The sequence below is a fragment of the Camarhynchus parvulus genome, chromosome 8, assembly GCF_901933205.1.
Source record: "Camarhynchus parvulus chromosome 8, STF_HiC, whole genome shotgun sequence".
NCBI lineage: Eukaryota > Metazoa > Chordata > Aves > Passeriformes > Thraupidae > Camarhynchus > Camarhynchus parvulus.
The window spans coordinates 20724498-20740358 of record NC_044578.1 but is presented as its reverse complement, the minus strand read 5'-3'; the positions used below and the strand labels follow the sequence as shown (position 1 = coordinate 20740358).

Here is a 15861-nt window from a genome sequence, read left to right as displayed (position 1 = left end):
TCAAGCTATTACTGACAAATACTGATTCTGACAAATGGAAGCAGTTCAGATTTTTGGGGTGATGCCACAGTAACCTGCAAAATTATTCACAGGAAAAAAATCAAATTAGAATATTCTGTATATCAAAGACTGATTTTCCACAAGTTGCTTCCTCTGTAATTCAATACTCCTTGGCACTTAATTTCTTATACTAGCACTGCTGTAAAATTTCTCAGTGCAAGAAAAAAATATGTAGATTAAATTAATGACAACATGTATGTCAATTCAAGTCACTTCACTGATACACCATTAGTCCAGAACCCACTGGAATATTTTTCATTATTATGCACAAGTAATTGTGCAATTATAGAGATACAAAATACAGCAATCATGAATGAATTTGTAGAATATTAAATTTTGAACATGAACAAAGAAGCTGATAGAAAACTACAGTGGCATTCAAGTGCCTCTTTGCCCCAGTGAGCTCAGGAGTACAAAATGTAACATTTCAGTAAGTGTTAACAATTTTATCCAAACATTTCCCTGCTTTCTGGTTCTGAGATGCAAGGGAGGCAGGGGAGAGGAAGATGAGAAAGACAACAGCTCCAGGTCCCAGTCTTGAAGCAGTATGGTTCTCCAGCTTTTCCAGGATACATGCATTAAAAAGCTTGAAAAAATGTCAGTGGGTTTTTTTTTAAGATTTTTTTCAAAACGAAAACTCAGTAAGAGACATTCTGTAATTGTTGAAAAAGTATATGCTAATGTTGCCAAAGAGTGGACAATCAAATGCTGGCTTTTCCAGAAGTTATTGTAGTGCAAACACCAGACCACACCTGTTTTGTGTGACATAGTGATGAAGTTTTTAACATACCTGCAATATTTGAATTTCTTTATTTTCTTAAACTAGAAAAAATTGATTATACAAACTTCTACTCAAATCTGAACAGGAAGGAAATATTTATGAAAAATCTAATGACTTCCAAAAGAGCTAGAACAGTTGGGATTACAAGCACAATACAAAACACAAAACACTACCATACCTGCTGGTCTTTGAGGTGCCACAACTTAAGCACAGCGAGATGACTGACATGGTTACCTTTTGCAATCAAAAGCACTCTCTGTTTGGTAGCTGCTAAAGATGCTGACAGCAAAAGATAACTCCAGCATGAAGTTCTTGCCAAGCCCAACTTTCCAGGCTGGATATCCATAACACATGCAGGATTTTAGGTTTGCAAACTCTCCTCCGAGAAGTCAGAGCATTCCTATTAGCTACAACAAACCACCTGGCTCTCATGACATTGTGCATGTGTGGAATGTAAGACAGAAGAAGGCAGAAATGATTAAGTACAATTAAGTACAAGGCAGAAATGATGACACCATCAGCAACTGAAGGTTTAAGACTTAAAACACTTCATTGGGTAATCTTAATCCTATCCAAAGAGGTTCTCTCCGGGCACCTCATGTTAACTGACATGTCCAATTAGAGTGACAGCGGGAAAATGTGGTGCTTCTCAGTGCAGATTGGGACCATTACACAGCCACACTCTTTGGATTTTTGCTTGAATGGCTAAAAAGAGCAGAACTTCCAGCACAATGTGTGTGTGACATAACAATGAAAATGGACTCTGCTTCTGTAAGTGAATTTATTCAATTAAAAAAAAATTAACTGCGAGGCATCAGCCACATGATCAGTGAAGAAAAAGCAGTTAAAAATGTACAAGGGCAATATCAGAGAGTGCTGCACTATGGTAGCCCCCCTGAGAGACTGCATTCATCTAGTTTCACACTACACCAAAAAATGCCAAATGCCAAGATAGCATTACCATTTCATCAGGGAATCTGAAATACAATCATTTGACTTTGCAACCCTAGATTCAGTATAACTTATAAAAATGAAAGATGTGGGATCTTTCATACAGAACACAATTAAGAAGTAAATGGCTTATACTCAGACTGATGAAAATCAGCTGTTATTACAGAGCATTTAAATTCAACCAGAATTACAGGAAGTAAATGAAAATGGGAATTAATAATTGCTTGAGTAAAAAAAGAATGCAAAAATTACACAACTCTTGAGAGATTGTGTTAACAGGTTGCTAGAATCTGTACAGCAAATTAAAACTTTAATTCCATCTGGATCCATTCCTTCTGACCTACCATTTCAAAATCTAAATAAGCTATACCAAAATAGAACAGAGAACATTAAATATTTATTTCCACAGTTGCTTGCACTCAATATTTTATTCAGGTTATATAAGAGCTATGAAATCACTCAGTTATTTTAAAAGTTTCTGAGGCTTTTCCATTGAGCACCAAAACTGGATTCAGAAGAGGTTTGGGTTTGGTTTTTATTTGTTTTTTTCTCCCCTCTGCTACTTAAAGGACTCTTATGCAAATTAACACTTTTTTTTTGTTTTGGTGGGTTTTTTTAGGATTTACGTAGGTGTTCTCCACCTGTCACTGCTAACGGTTCAACAGCACTTCGGCAGACTAGACAGGGCCAGGTTATCAATGTTTTAGGAAGTCATTAAATAGTTATAAGGAGAATATGTCATTACTTTCTCTGTTCCCTGGGCTGAATGGAATTATTTACTCAACACCCAGTGGCCAAACAAGAGATACATTGACTCTGCAGAGAGGAGAAGAGAACAAGCCCCATTCATCTGTGCACTTCTAAGGCAATTCTGTTCCTGCTGAACAGGATAGAGTTTTCTCAGATAATACTTGAAAATGCTCACACAGGGCTTCATTTTGTTATGCTATCTATAGCTGCATGGCATCTCCTGAATAATTTCTCATTTGTAAAACTACCTCATCCTTATCTGGCCCTCAAAGCTTTTCCTCCTGCCTGGCTCCCCAGTATTGTTATTTTTCTTCTTCCCACACTGCCCCCTCCCCCTTCTCTGACCTTTTTCATGTTCTATTTTAAACCTTTATTATTTCTATTAATATAAACCCTAAGCATATTGCCTCCTTATTTTGTCTCCCTCCCTTCAGCTGTTCTCATCTCACAATAAGAACAAGAAAAGTAGTAAGAATTAAGTCAATGGAAGAAGGTAGTAACACTCCCTGATTACTACAATCTCTAAACACAATTTAGTTTTACTCAGTTCAATTCCCACTAAGAGGGCTTTTTGCTTTTGAGGGGGAACACAGCTGTCATCAATTTGCCATGAAACATGTAGGTACAAGTAACACACCCAGAGACAAAACAACCCCATGACATCTCTTTAGTTTGGATGCACAGCATCACCAGTGCCACAGCATCCTGTAATGAAGCTGACCTGTAATAAAGCACACTGTCATGAAGCTGGCACACCATTCCTGATTCCTGCCCTTACTCTGGGCTTCTCCCCGTGAGCACAAGCCTCCACAGTGACCACTGCAAACAGCTCCAGCACAGCCCCACTGCAGCACTGCTTCCGTCAAACAGCTCACACACAAAGAAACCACACCCCTGAATTCTGTCTTCTTTTGCTCCAGTCAAGATAAAAGCACTTATAAGGTTTTGGTGTATGAATTTAGCAGGCCAAAAGAAGCAAGTTATACAAATATTAACCCATTTATTCATACAAATCAAGTAACATTAGCATTTTATTTTCAGTCACTAAAAACAACAATGAAAAAAATAATCTTCCTTCACCAGCATAAACATTTTTATAACTGCAAAATGATGAACTCTGGGGAGAAAGAAACACTTGCACAGTCAGAAACAGACCCACAGTAAAGCCCTTCCTTAGGAGTGGGCTCCAACTTCTTTAAAATCAGTTCTAATGGAATGCCAGAAGGAAGGAAAGAGCAGTCACAGCCAAACAAGCCTGGGATAATACCTGCAAGTCATTTTTTTTAAAAACTGGTAACTCCCTCTCCTGTAATTTATGACCTTTTATTTCCTGCACTAAATTTTAAATTCCAACAAAATAAAGTATTTCTAAATTATAGCTATCAACATCATCATAAAGTTCCAGGTCAATATACTGAATTAATTCTTAGTTTCTCAAAGTCTTAGGAAAGTTTAATATGTTTTTAAATTAAAAGTATTTTGCCATGATGTTTTTTAAATGTGAATCAGAGTATAGTTCTTGCAGAAGTTTAATAAGGTCATGAATATTGTTATTGTTGATATTTTTAATTGGTCTCGTTCAAACCTGTACTGACATACAGCATAAAGCAGTAAGACATTGTGCCCTGACTGCGCTTGCCAAATTTTTTAAAGTTTTTTTTAGCTTGTCAGTTTATACCAGTCAATTGGCCCTGACCTATTTTTCATCCATTTACTTCTATAATAGCACCCTGAACAGCTCCTGCTTTTATTAAAGAGCGAGCAAGGATATTCTGCAATTGTCTGGGGAGGACCGAGAGCACCAGCACCAGTGTGGGGAAATGTGGCAGAGGAATGCTGGGCAGTGGAAACACTCAGCACAGAGTTATGCTTACACACCTAGGGTCAAAGGCACAGAATAAAGATTTTAGCCAAATAAAGAGAAAAAACAGTAAATTACAGCTTATTTGATAATTTTTCTCCTTACTGACCATGAGACAGCTTCTCCAGCTGGCTGCACTGCCACCCACGACACTGGACTTGTATGAAGTGTAATGAAGGACTTCTCTTCTATGAAATGGAAGAAAAGACCTCTCCAACAGCAATCTAACATTGTCAGAAGGTTGAAAGGATTAATTTTAAGCCATAGCATGTGCTGTCTTACAAATACAGGTTAACAGCCTTACTGTTTAGCTAGTGAGGAAAAGGCTTCCAAAGAAAGGATGATCAGGGTAGGGGTGGGGGGACCACACAAGAACCACAAATTTTTTTTCTTTTTAAACAATCATTTCAGTCTTCCTGTGTCCCTTCCTACTGAATGAACTGCAAGATTTACCCTTCCAAACACCATGCACTACACAATGCTCCTGTAGTTCAGCTCCATTAGAGCGAGTCTGAAATGCTAACACGTTGTCCCAAGTCTGTAAAGGGGATTCAGAAGAAAAATTATAAAAGCTCGCAGAAGGGAAATCCCATATCCTCTTCACTTGCAAGAACAGTACTTCTGAGTGCAAGGCACCGAGGCAGTTTCCATCTATCAATCAAACCTCTTTATTTTAAGCAAGGAAAACACCTCGTCGTTCACCAAAACAATAATGCGCTAAGTACAGAGAACTTTAGCAGACAAAAGTCAGCAATTTGCATAGGCAGCCCAACAGCTGAAAGAGGAAGCAGCTATTACCCTACAGGCACCACACTTCATATCATTCTACCCCAAATACAAAGAAATACAGACAATAATGTACTATTCTGTTACCATGCAAGTTCCAATACTATACAATCATTTAATCATACTAATATAATCTGCTACATAGCAAAAGTGAATTTTCATTGTTCAAAAATCAAGGAAAAAATGGGTTTAATTTTAAATTTCAATAACACTAGTAACAGAGATATCAAGCCATTTGTTGCAACTTGTTTAGCTTTCTATTATTAACAGCACTTATTAATTTACAGCAAAATTACCAGAGTCTTACCTGTATCGCACGTGAAAGGAGCGATCTTCAGGCATGCTTATCAAAACATTCTTTTCCGCCATTGAGTTACATTATCAGTAGAGAGAGAAATACTGTTCTGTAGTAGGGTAAGTGCTTTATTATGGGGAATTGTTGTCAGAGCACCATTCCAGTTAGTATATTAAGAAGCTGGAGTAAAGGTATCCTAAGCTCCTGTAGAAAAACTCTTCTTTATTACTGAGGTAAGGAGGTCACTGCCAGACACATCTCACACCTTCAGAAATGTTCATGTTCTTTCTTTCATCTGTGGCCCTTTAAGCTCCATTCAGCCACGGTTCTGCAAAGGGAACACAAATGCTTGGCTTGAAGTCTCATGGTTCATAACTCATCAGCATTTGCAGCTGATGTAAAAGCATAACACTGCTCCTACGAAGCAGGAAATGTCATTCAAGAACTTAAAGGCAGAGCCAAAGCCTTCTACACAGATGGCAATTCCTGTAGGCAAGTGAGAAAGCCAAAGAGGTTTAACAAAAACCAACACTCTCTTCTCTTGGATACTTTGAAGAATTTACCCTTGTTAGTATTTTTTGGCCGCATTAAGTTCCAGGCAAAAGCCTTAAAGGCTGAAAACTACAGAATGAAAGGCATAATACAGAACAGATCACAAAGTGCTTTACACGTAAACACTGCCCCTGAAACCCTGACCATCAGCTGAAGGCCCACAGCAGTCAGAACTGGTGGGCACAATCCCATCTGCACATCATCCACTCTGGAGATTGTCCCACCTGCAATACTGAAAGCACAGCAGCCAGCAAAGGTTTAAGCTCTATATTTGCTTTTCTTCTCTCTGCTCCCAAATGAAAAGGGGGGAGTATGGGAGTTTGGAGGGCAAGTGGTGTTAACACTGGCTTCCTATTCAAAAATTCTGCAGCACTGCAATGTGAGCTCCAAACTCTGCTTCAAAGGGATTGCAGAAGCCAGCATATATAAATATTGGACATGTTTGGGCTGGCTGGGAAAAATTAACAGAAAAGAAACCCTGTAATCAAAAGTTTACCCACTTTTAAACATATTTTTAGTAAAGACAGTGATATATTTACGCCTCAGGACTAATATTACCTTCCTTTGCAAGTAAACATAGAGGTTGTGTAATTCACAAATGCATATTTCATCATGAGACTGCAGAGGTGTCAAAAAGACAGGAACAGAGCTCAGACTCAAAGCTGTCATCAGAAGAATATGCAAACCTGTATATTTAATTGTCGATATAGCCCATGCCTTTTCCTCTCATTAGCTTTATCAAGTCCCAGCTGTGAAGATTCATGCTTCCCATCCTACTGTACCTTGATAGCAGCCCTCAAACAGACTATCCACATTCTTCCAATTAAACAAGTATTTGGCCCTTCCATGCTCATCACTGGAATTATTTGGCATCAACAAGAGGGTGTGGGTGTATTTTTGCAATTATGAAGCGTGACACCCAGAGGTTACAATAGCACTGCAGCCCACACACTGGGCAGGCTGTGTTCCAGGTATTCACTCTGCAGAAGTCTGTCCAGCCTCAGCTCAGGTAACTCATACAGGCAGATGGCCCTAAGCCACCCAGTCTATAGCAGCCCTCCAGCACTCCTGCTGCTCAGCAAATCCAAGGGATTTGGAAGTTCTCTTCCACAGAGGAATGCACCACAAAGTAAAAAATGTGTACTCTGGTAAACACAGATCACGAGATGATGACTGTAGTAATTTTTTTGTATATTTTTACTGTAATGGTAATTAACTGAATATTTTTTAAAGCTTTTTTAAAAATAAAAAGCCAACTTTAATTTTAAAAACCAGTTATACTTAAAAGTACATCAGAACATCTGTGTTTATTTAAATATCAGTTATTTTTAGCAGTACATTTTACATCAGGTGTTTATAGCTTCACTGTATTTGAGCTACACATCTGTCCTCATCATCTGACTGATGCCACCAAGAGCTGGAACCACTGCTCCTGTTTATTTCCCTCCTTAATGGCCATACAGCACATTCCTGCTCTTGGGAGGGTGATACAGACACACCCACATTGGCCAACACATCATCATCACAGATCCAACCCAAATTACTGGGCCTGCTCTCCATACCTGGCTTCTTCACCTGTAAGTCATTAGGATGTCAACTACACCTTCAGCCATGCCAGTGTGTAATCAGTAACCAAACCTAAATCACGTTAATTAGAGTGGGGAATGCAAAAGGCAGGAGATGGAACTCAAACACTTGAAGCTGTACACACAACCTTGAAATGCACAATTTTACTTAATACAGGAAGTCTTAAGGGTTTCTGTTATTTTGAAGTAGCAGCAAAAAGCCCACAGAGAAAAGGTTGGGTCTCCTTCAGAGAGGGAAATTAAACTGGTGTGACTGATTACACAGTTGTTTGATACTGAAACAGAAACGATCAGCCTCACCACCCCAAACCAAATGAAGCAAGGCAGAGGTTTGGCAATCAAATGTAGCAGCCCTTCATAGCCCACAACACACAAAACATGCACTGTATCAATTCTTTTTTAGAAGAAAATGGTGAGCCATAGTTAGGGATTACTCACCTTGGCTAAAAACAGCTAAAGGAGATTCAATTAAACCATCAATAAAAGGCCAATTTGCCTCAATTCAATGCTCTGTCTAAAAAAAATGTGCTTATTGCATGCAGAAAGTCACTTTTCATTTTTTTCCTATTAAATCACAGATCTATATAGAAGCTATATGAATATAGATGGGGTTTGCATGATGAAAGTGCACCTCAACCTTCCATTAACATCCCTGCACTGAATCAGTGATACAAATGCTAAGACTGGAATAAGACTCACTCTCTCTCAAGAAAAATTACAGAAGAAACCAAGGCCCTCCTATTTTTAATTCTAATCAGTATGTTTCAAGTTCCTGACAGTGATAAAACAGAAGTTGCTATTTCTTTCCCCAAAGCCTGTATGCAAGCTAGTAGTTCTAGCTCTCACAGCTTCCAGCCAGGTGTTTCACCTTTTAAGGCATTTTCCACTTCAGCAATGATTTGATTACATACTATTAATTTTATCTCAATGGCAGACAATGAGTTTAATCAGTTTGCAATTCTTAGTTACACTACACTGAATGTCTACAATACATTTTTTTCATTTCATTTTGACAGAAAACCACATTTCTGCACAGGTGGTTTCTGTTGCTTGCTGAAAATTCATCAGCAAGCAACAGAAAGCCAATGCTGTGATTGATTTGCAGTACACAGAACTAATGATCACAATACACAGTTTGATGATCACAGTTGAAGAAGATGGTTTTATTCTCCTTCATCACCTCAAAATGGTACATTTTAAGCAGCTTCATTTGCTCCTTTCCTCAACCCACACCCTCTTTTTTGGAGCTTGTCAGATGATCAGAAGTTTGATTAGTTTGCTGATGCAGTCACAGGGCCGGGCAGCTGACAGAGCGGTCACTGGGGAGCTGCTGGAATATCAAACAGCTCCCTTCCTTCTGCAATTCCCTAAAGGAGATGATCAAGGGATGCCTTCTCTCCCCAGCTGCTACTCCTCACAAACCTGTGGGAAAGGAGCATCTGCCAAATGAAGTCATCACCGACAGAGAGATTCAAAAGCTAATACAGGAAAGTACAGATAAAGGCAGATCTACTGCACTGACTGCACTTCCTGAGAAAAACTAGTGACAGAGACTTCTTGTTTCAAGATTAAGATAAATTTCCCAATGGTGAACTGAGTTTGAATTTCCTTTCAGAAAGCTGCTACAGAATGGGTAGGAGAAAAAAAAAGAAAAAAAAGAAGAGAAGCTTGAACTGGATCATCTAAAACAAAACAGAGCTTTGCATATCTTCTGAATGAAGAATCAGACTACACAACAATAAAAATATACCAACAGTCCAATTACTGAAATACAGAGATCAGCTTGGCTTCAGACCTTCAAAATATGAAAGAGCATATAAATAAAAATAGCACAAGGAACACTCAGAAGTAAAGCATTCTCTATTTTGGTCTTGCTTAGTCAATGCTGTTCAAGGATATTTTTAAAATTTACCTGAATAAATGGATAAGCCTAAAATAAGCCATCAAAAAGCCTTAAAATTTCACATCAAGTGTAATATTGTATTTACTATTAACATAGTACACAGCATCATCATTAGCATTTCTGCAGTAATATATATTCCCCTGTGAATGAGCCTGTAAGTAAATGTGTGCCATGCTGGGCAAAAGCTAATTTTCCTAAACCTTGAGCACAGTACAAGCGACTAGTCATGAAAATGGATCCTGCAAATACAAGAAACAACTGTACTAAGACCACTGTGGTTATTCTTGGCAGCTTAATTTTAAACTGCTCTCTGCACCACTTTTGACAGCTGTTCTACAGCTGATTAGCTGAGTGCACACAGAAACCACCTTCACTGATGAGGTGAATCTGAGGTTTCATTCAGGACCATGATGATGTGGAGCAATGCCTGCTCTGAAATACTGCCTTTGTCTCCTGATGGATTTCTCTGTTGAGCAGAAAACCCCAGAATAAACCACAGGGATTCTCTTATAGGACTGGCTTAGCAGCATGCAAACCACTTTGCAGCTCACATCACACATTAATGGACACAAGAGGAAAGCTGGAGTTCATAAACAGCTCCTGAGCTGCTCCTCCCAGGTGTGAGTGACAGAACGGGTGCTGCAGTCTGTATCACTACAGAGCATGGCAAAGACCCCACCTAAACGTCCCATACCATCAGGCTCATCAGTCAAGCTGCAAAAAAATTAAACCACTATCTCATGTTCTTGGTTCAGATGCTTCCTCCTCCACCCCACCTATATTTACCATGCTGACTTATAAATATGAGCCTACACAAATCTTAAGACACATTGCTGAATATTGCAGGCAGCCCTGAAATGGCTGGAAGGGGTGGGTATTGCACTGGCCTTGGCCCAGAGGTAATGTTGACTTGTAACCCTATCAACCCACTGCTCCACAAGCCTGAAATTTCACTTATTCCAATAGAAAATGGAATATGAGGGTTCCTCTCCTTTGCCCAAATGACATGCACAGAGCTATCTTTTATATAGGAAACCATCATTTCCTTGCTAGAAAGAGAATCACCAAATTGTAACTGAGAGCATAAGGCCAGACAGGCATTTTGTAACCAGAACTGACAGGTGCAGAGTGAACTGCCTTTTGTGAATCAAAATAAAAGAATTGCTAGAGTGAGGGAGGGAAACTTGACTCTATTATCTCTGAAATTATTCCATCTCCCTTTTTAGCCACTTAATGCCCAACACTCAATGATTTCAGTAACCACCAGTCTTTCCAGATGGTAAACAGAAGCACAAGAGGATATAAAAGATCAGAAAAATATCAGTGACAGAAATTCAGATAGTCACGGCAACTCTCCTCAAAAAATTAAAAGAATTGCTAAATGAGTAATTACAAAAATACTATCACTGTCTGTCACAAACTCCTGAGCAATCTGATTCTTTTCTTCACTCCTTTCCCTAATTTCTTTCTAGCACTGTACATAAACCCAAATCAAGAAAAGCTTTCTATCCAATTATTTTAATTTACTCATCAATTTAATCATAATTATGACTAGAGGAAGAGAAACCCCTTAGTTAGAAAGAAGAACAAATATCCCCAAAAAGTCCCAGAGTCCCAAGTAGGTACAAAAAACTGTTTTATTGAAAATATTAATAACTGTATGAAACAAGGTAAGGAAAATATTGCATAAAACCCCAAAATTACTTTACAGGATATAAATCACACTAGCTCTACTTGTATTTTTTAAAAAACCTTTAAAACCATCCTAGCAATGAGACACTCATCTCCATATTTAAAATTAATTTTAAAAAGACAAACAAATCCCCCGCAACAATGACAGGCATCAAGAATTTCTGAGATAAATTTTGCTCAAATGAAGTGAGGCTCTCAACACATCCACAGCTGGAAATGAAATCATGGATTTGAAACTAGAGGAACACAGCTCCAGAGCAGAGTCCAACATCCATTACCTAATTGCTAATGTGGCCCTGCATTATGACAGACAATTGAGATATTTAATTTATCGCTCTGTTTGTACCAATTTTTGTTTGAGATTTTCTTTATTTCACTGGTTGTCTAAACCCAGCAGACCCTGCTCGTGGTAGGTTCTAAACACAGGTAAGAGAAGGTTCATCTCCTTCATTTCCCAGGTTAGCTCCTCTTGGCACAGCTGCAGGATGCCCGGCTCACACAGCTCTGTTAAAGGCAAACACAAGCCTTCAATGCGGGAGCATTTCCACCTGCCCTCTGCCATTTCCTGTATGTACTTTCCACCTATTCTGTAGATCAGGAGGATTTTTCCTCTGTTTGTCGAGTACCTAGCTGAATGGAGTGTTTGGGGCTTTAAATAATGCTAAAGGTCTGCAACATGCCAAGCCTTTCAAACTCTTATATCCTGCTTATTCCTTTTTCTAAGAGAACCAGTATTTACCTGGCAAACAGCTTGCTACCGAATGTACATAATTACTGTCCAGTGTGCAGGTTAAAGAACTCAGTGCAGTTAACACAAGTAACCACGAGTATTTTTATTATACAGACACTCCTGCAGATGGCTAATGTAAGCCATCTATTGAAATCCTGAATTAGGGGAATCCCACACTACAATAAAATAAGGAGAGCATGAAGTGCCAGCAAAACATAACTATATACCCACCATAAAGCTAATCAGGCAACTGAAAACTAATTCTACATGCAGCAAGATTAAGATTTCAGATACAAGAATGGTACAGAATAAGATCACAGTCAAAACAGGTCAGAATTTTTCCATATATTTGATACATCAAGGCATCACGATTACCTATTCTTTTTCTTTTCTTATTCCAGATCCAAGTTTATTTACAAATCGTCATTCACAGACTGAAAACAAACATAGCACTGCCTTCTCTCCAACATCTCCCTCAGCTGGGGATGAGATTTGCACTCAAGCACTTTAAGTGCACAAATGCCACAAAAGACTGCAATAGGAATTCACAACAAAGCACTATGCAATTCTTTTATTCACAGTGGAAGTTGAAATCATTCCCAATAAATCAGTATAAGTTTTGTTACCAAGTTCTGAAGGTAAATTTGAACCCTGCTCCTTTGGGACAATCCCATCACGCAAATGAACATATACAAGGCCTCTCCCAGGCAACCAGACACTCGGCTACCTTCAGTTTGGGAACTGGAGCATGTTATCCAGCATGAAAGAGCCCCACGTAGGAAGGGTTCAGCACAAAAGGCTGGCTCTTTGCACTGAGCTGACAGAGCAAGTTGATCACAAATCTCCCCTATAAAATGTTTCACCTAACCTGACTCCTTCTTAGCCTATGAAATTTCTTAAAAAGAGATCCTGGTATGTAAAAGAAAGAAGACGAACGTTGTACAAGCATCTTACAAAGAAATAGAAGAAATTACCATATGATTCGATAAATTAAATTTAAAAACGCTAATAATCCTTACAGTCACTGGCAGTAAGACACAGTAGCAATTTCAGTGAAGCAATACAGTTGCTGTTTCACAATTCCTAGCTGGCACTGTGATGCTCATTCAGAGCCAAAGCAGGCTTTCAGCATAACGAATCCTCACTGCTCCAGCAAGGCTTTACCTGGCAGGGAGCAGATGCAGCTCTCGTAGAACCTCTGTTACACAACCGCAGTGATCCATGGCAGGTCAATGGCAGCAGCACTGCTCGGTGATCACCTGTGCCCCTCGGTTCCCAAGTGCTAACAGCAGCCATTAACATCCTCTCTAATGAGCCTACAGCTACAACCTGCAAAAGCTGAGGTGCAGGATGAACACTCACAACAGTGAGAAAATAATGCATTGCTTTTTCACACTGTTTGCTTCTTACACATAGGTACAGTGCATTTATAGCACATCACCTATGGAGATTTAAGGAAAACAGTATTTGCTGAGGTGCCAAGTTGTAAGTTGCTTTGCATATTCATTCCAACACTTGGGATGCAGCTGCAAATCTATTCAGAATCTCCTCAATGCAGTTTCTTCCATTAGTGTGATGGCTACTGGACTGCAGCCCACTTTGCCCCCACTGCCAGTTTATCCACTCTGTACAGGCATTATTACACTGATAGAATTGGTCACAGTAGCACATCCTGTTCTCTAACAAGCCAGCTAGATAAGGTCCAGGCTCCAAAGTGCTGCAGGCAAGGAACAAAACTCCTAAGAGTATACTAACGTGGCAATGGGAGGAAATATAGTGTAGCAAACAGAAATAATGAAGAAATAATAGATTTAGAGAGCCTTCTTTATAAATCACATGTGGTTTATATTCCCTATAACCCAGCTGAATGAAAGCTTTCCTTCCTATAATACAAATAGGCTTTATTATATGAACAAGTAACATATTCTTCAAACACTGCCAAATTCGAGTCTCAAGAGGCAACTTGACATTAATCATCTGTTCAACACTGTATGTGTTTCAGACCATTTCTTGCTAGTCCTCTACTCCTGCTTTTCCTGTATTTTGCATTCCTAATATTGTGGTCTTCCACAAAATAATACCTTCTTTTCCTTTTTGGATATTATCCCTTGTATAGCTGGCTTGCTACTAAATGGCTAAAGAAAAGTTTAAGGTTTTTTCTGGTACCTGGTATCTCTCTCTGCTTTTATTTGCAGGAGCAGTGATAACAATAACAGGTTGGTCCCTCAGAAAGTCATAAGATAATCACTCACTCCTCAAACCAAACCAAGTTCATTAAGACATTAACCTTAAAAGCTACTGAAAGCAGGACTATAGTTACAGATCTGGGCAGGACTAAGTTGTGGGAAGTGAAACTGACCACACAAAGGCTACAATAAACCTGGAGGACAAAAAGTAGAAATATGTTGGCTATTAAACTTAAAAAGTGGAAGATGAGAGAAACTAAAAAAATTATAAATGCTGAAAGAAAAATCCCCTTATGTTCAGTAGCTAAAACTATGGACAGAGCATTCCCTTTTAGAAAAAAGCTTCTCAAAACTTAGTCTGACCTCCGAACCATCACTTTGTGAAGTAATTCTGCAGCAAGAGCAGCAGCAATGTACAATCCTAAGTAGTTTTAAGATGCTTGAAAGAGTTACAATAGCATTTAAACAACAGTGTATTAAATAAAGCAACTGATAAGACTCACACAGCTTTCTTTTAGTCCAGTGAAGCTGTCTTAGATTTCAGGTAAGTTTTGTCCCAGGTTTATATGGAAGTAATCGGAAGTACAAAGTCCTTCCTACTGAAGAGGGATGCACAGTCCAGAAGACCTGCTAACCATTAATTAAACTAGTAAGAAGGAATGCCTGGACAGGCCTACAAATCAGTTTTAACACACTATAAATATATATAAGCCATGAATTTAGAAAGACTATATTATGAGGAGGTCTTTTTGCTAGCATTTTCAGGTCTAATAGAATTATCACTTTAAAAAGAGTCATAAAGTTTCCAGACAAAATTTAAACTGATCTTTTTGACATGCAAGACTCAGCACGTTCTTCCAAATTCAGAGATGGTTGCACAGCTCTCCATGGCAACCCAGGATACATGAGCCCTGCAGTCACTGGCAAGAATCTAACAGGAACAACATTAGGCCGAAAGAGCTTCTAAAGCAGAGGCTTCAGGGCCACAGCTTCAGGGTGGGGTAAAATTTGTGTCTTGGCAATCAGGTCAATAAAGCGATAGAGAGCAGCTTCTGATTTACTATCTCCTCCATTGAAAAAGTGAAAAAGCAATAGAAGAGCAGGAACTATACTAGCAAAACCTGCAGTTTGGTATAATCCGAGTTTAGATACGCCACAACACAACGCCTAACTCAAACTCTCGAACAAGAGTTTAGAACTTGCTCCCTGTATACCTCACTCCTCGCGTTATGCTCGCAGATTCTTTGGTTCCGGTTCTATCACCAGCCTGTTTCGCTCCTGCCCTTATGTTTTCATTTTATTTATCTATCTCGTTAGCACAACACAAGTGCCCAAGGGCGGCCGATGCACAGCCCTGCTGGTACCGGCTCCCTTCAGAGCCTCCGGGGCGATCGCGGCACACAACCCACCCGCGCCGGGCACCGGCACCTCCTGCCTTTGTTGGCCACGGGCGCTCGGCGGCCGCCGGCACACGGCACCGGGCTCGGCCGGCGCTGCCCGGAGCGGGCCCACACCGCCGCTCCATTCGCCAACACACCGCCCCGCTCGGGGCCGCGGCACTGCCGCGGCCGCCTTCGGAGCCCCCGTTCTACCGCCCAGCGCTCCTCGCCGCACCGCTCACCTGTATGCCGGGCCGGCGGGGCTGCGAGAGGCCAGCTGGGCTCCGAGGGGCCGGCGGGGCTGCGAGGGGCCGCCGCTGTGCGAGCCGGGCTGGCGGGGCCGAGCGGG

At 40.0% G+C, this 15861-nt stretch overlaps 1 protein-coding gene across 2 annotated transcripts in view; it reads right to left on the bottom strand.

Annotated features, from left to right (window-relative positions):
- Positions 1 to 15861, bottom strand: part of GPSM2 (G protein signaling modulator 2) — a 26641-nt gene extending 10780 nt beyond the window's left edge. The window contains exons 1-2 of one of the 2 annotated variants that reach the window (XM_030953093.1): positions 15755 to 15859; positions 5497 to 5812 (exon numbers count right to left, since the gene is read on the bottom strand). In XM_030953093.1, coding sequence (XP_030808953.1) covers positions 5497 to 5558 — 62 coding nt within the window. In that variant the 5' untranslated portion in view covers positions 5559 to 5812; positions 15755 to 15859. Of the gene's footprint in view, positions 1 to 5496; positions 5813 to 15754 lie in introns of both variants that reach the window. The other variant, XM_030953094.1, reaches the window with a different exon arrangement.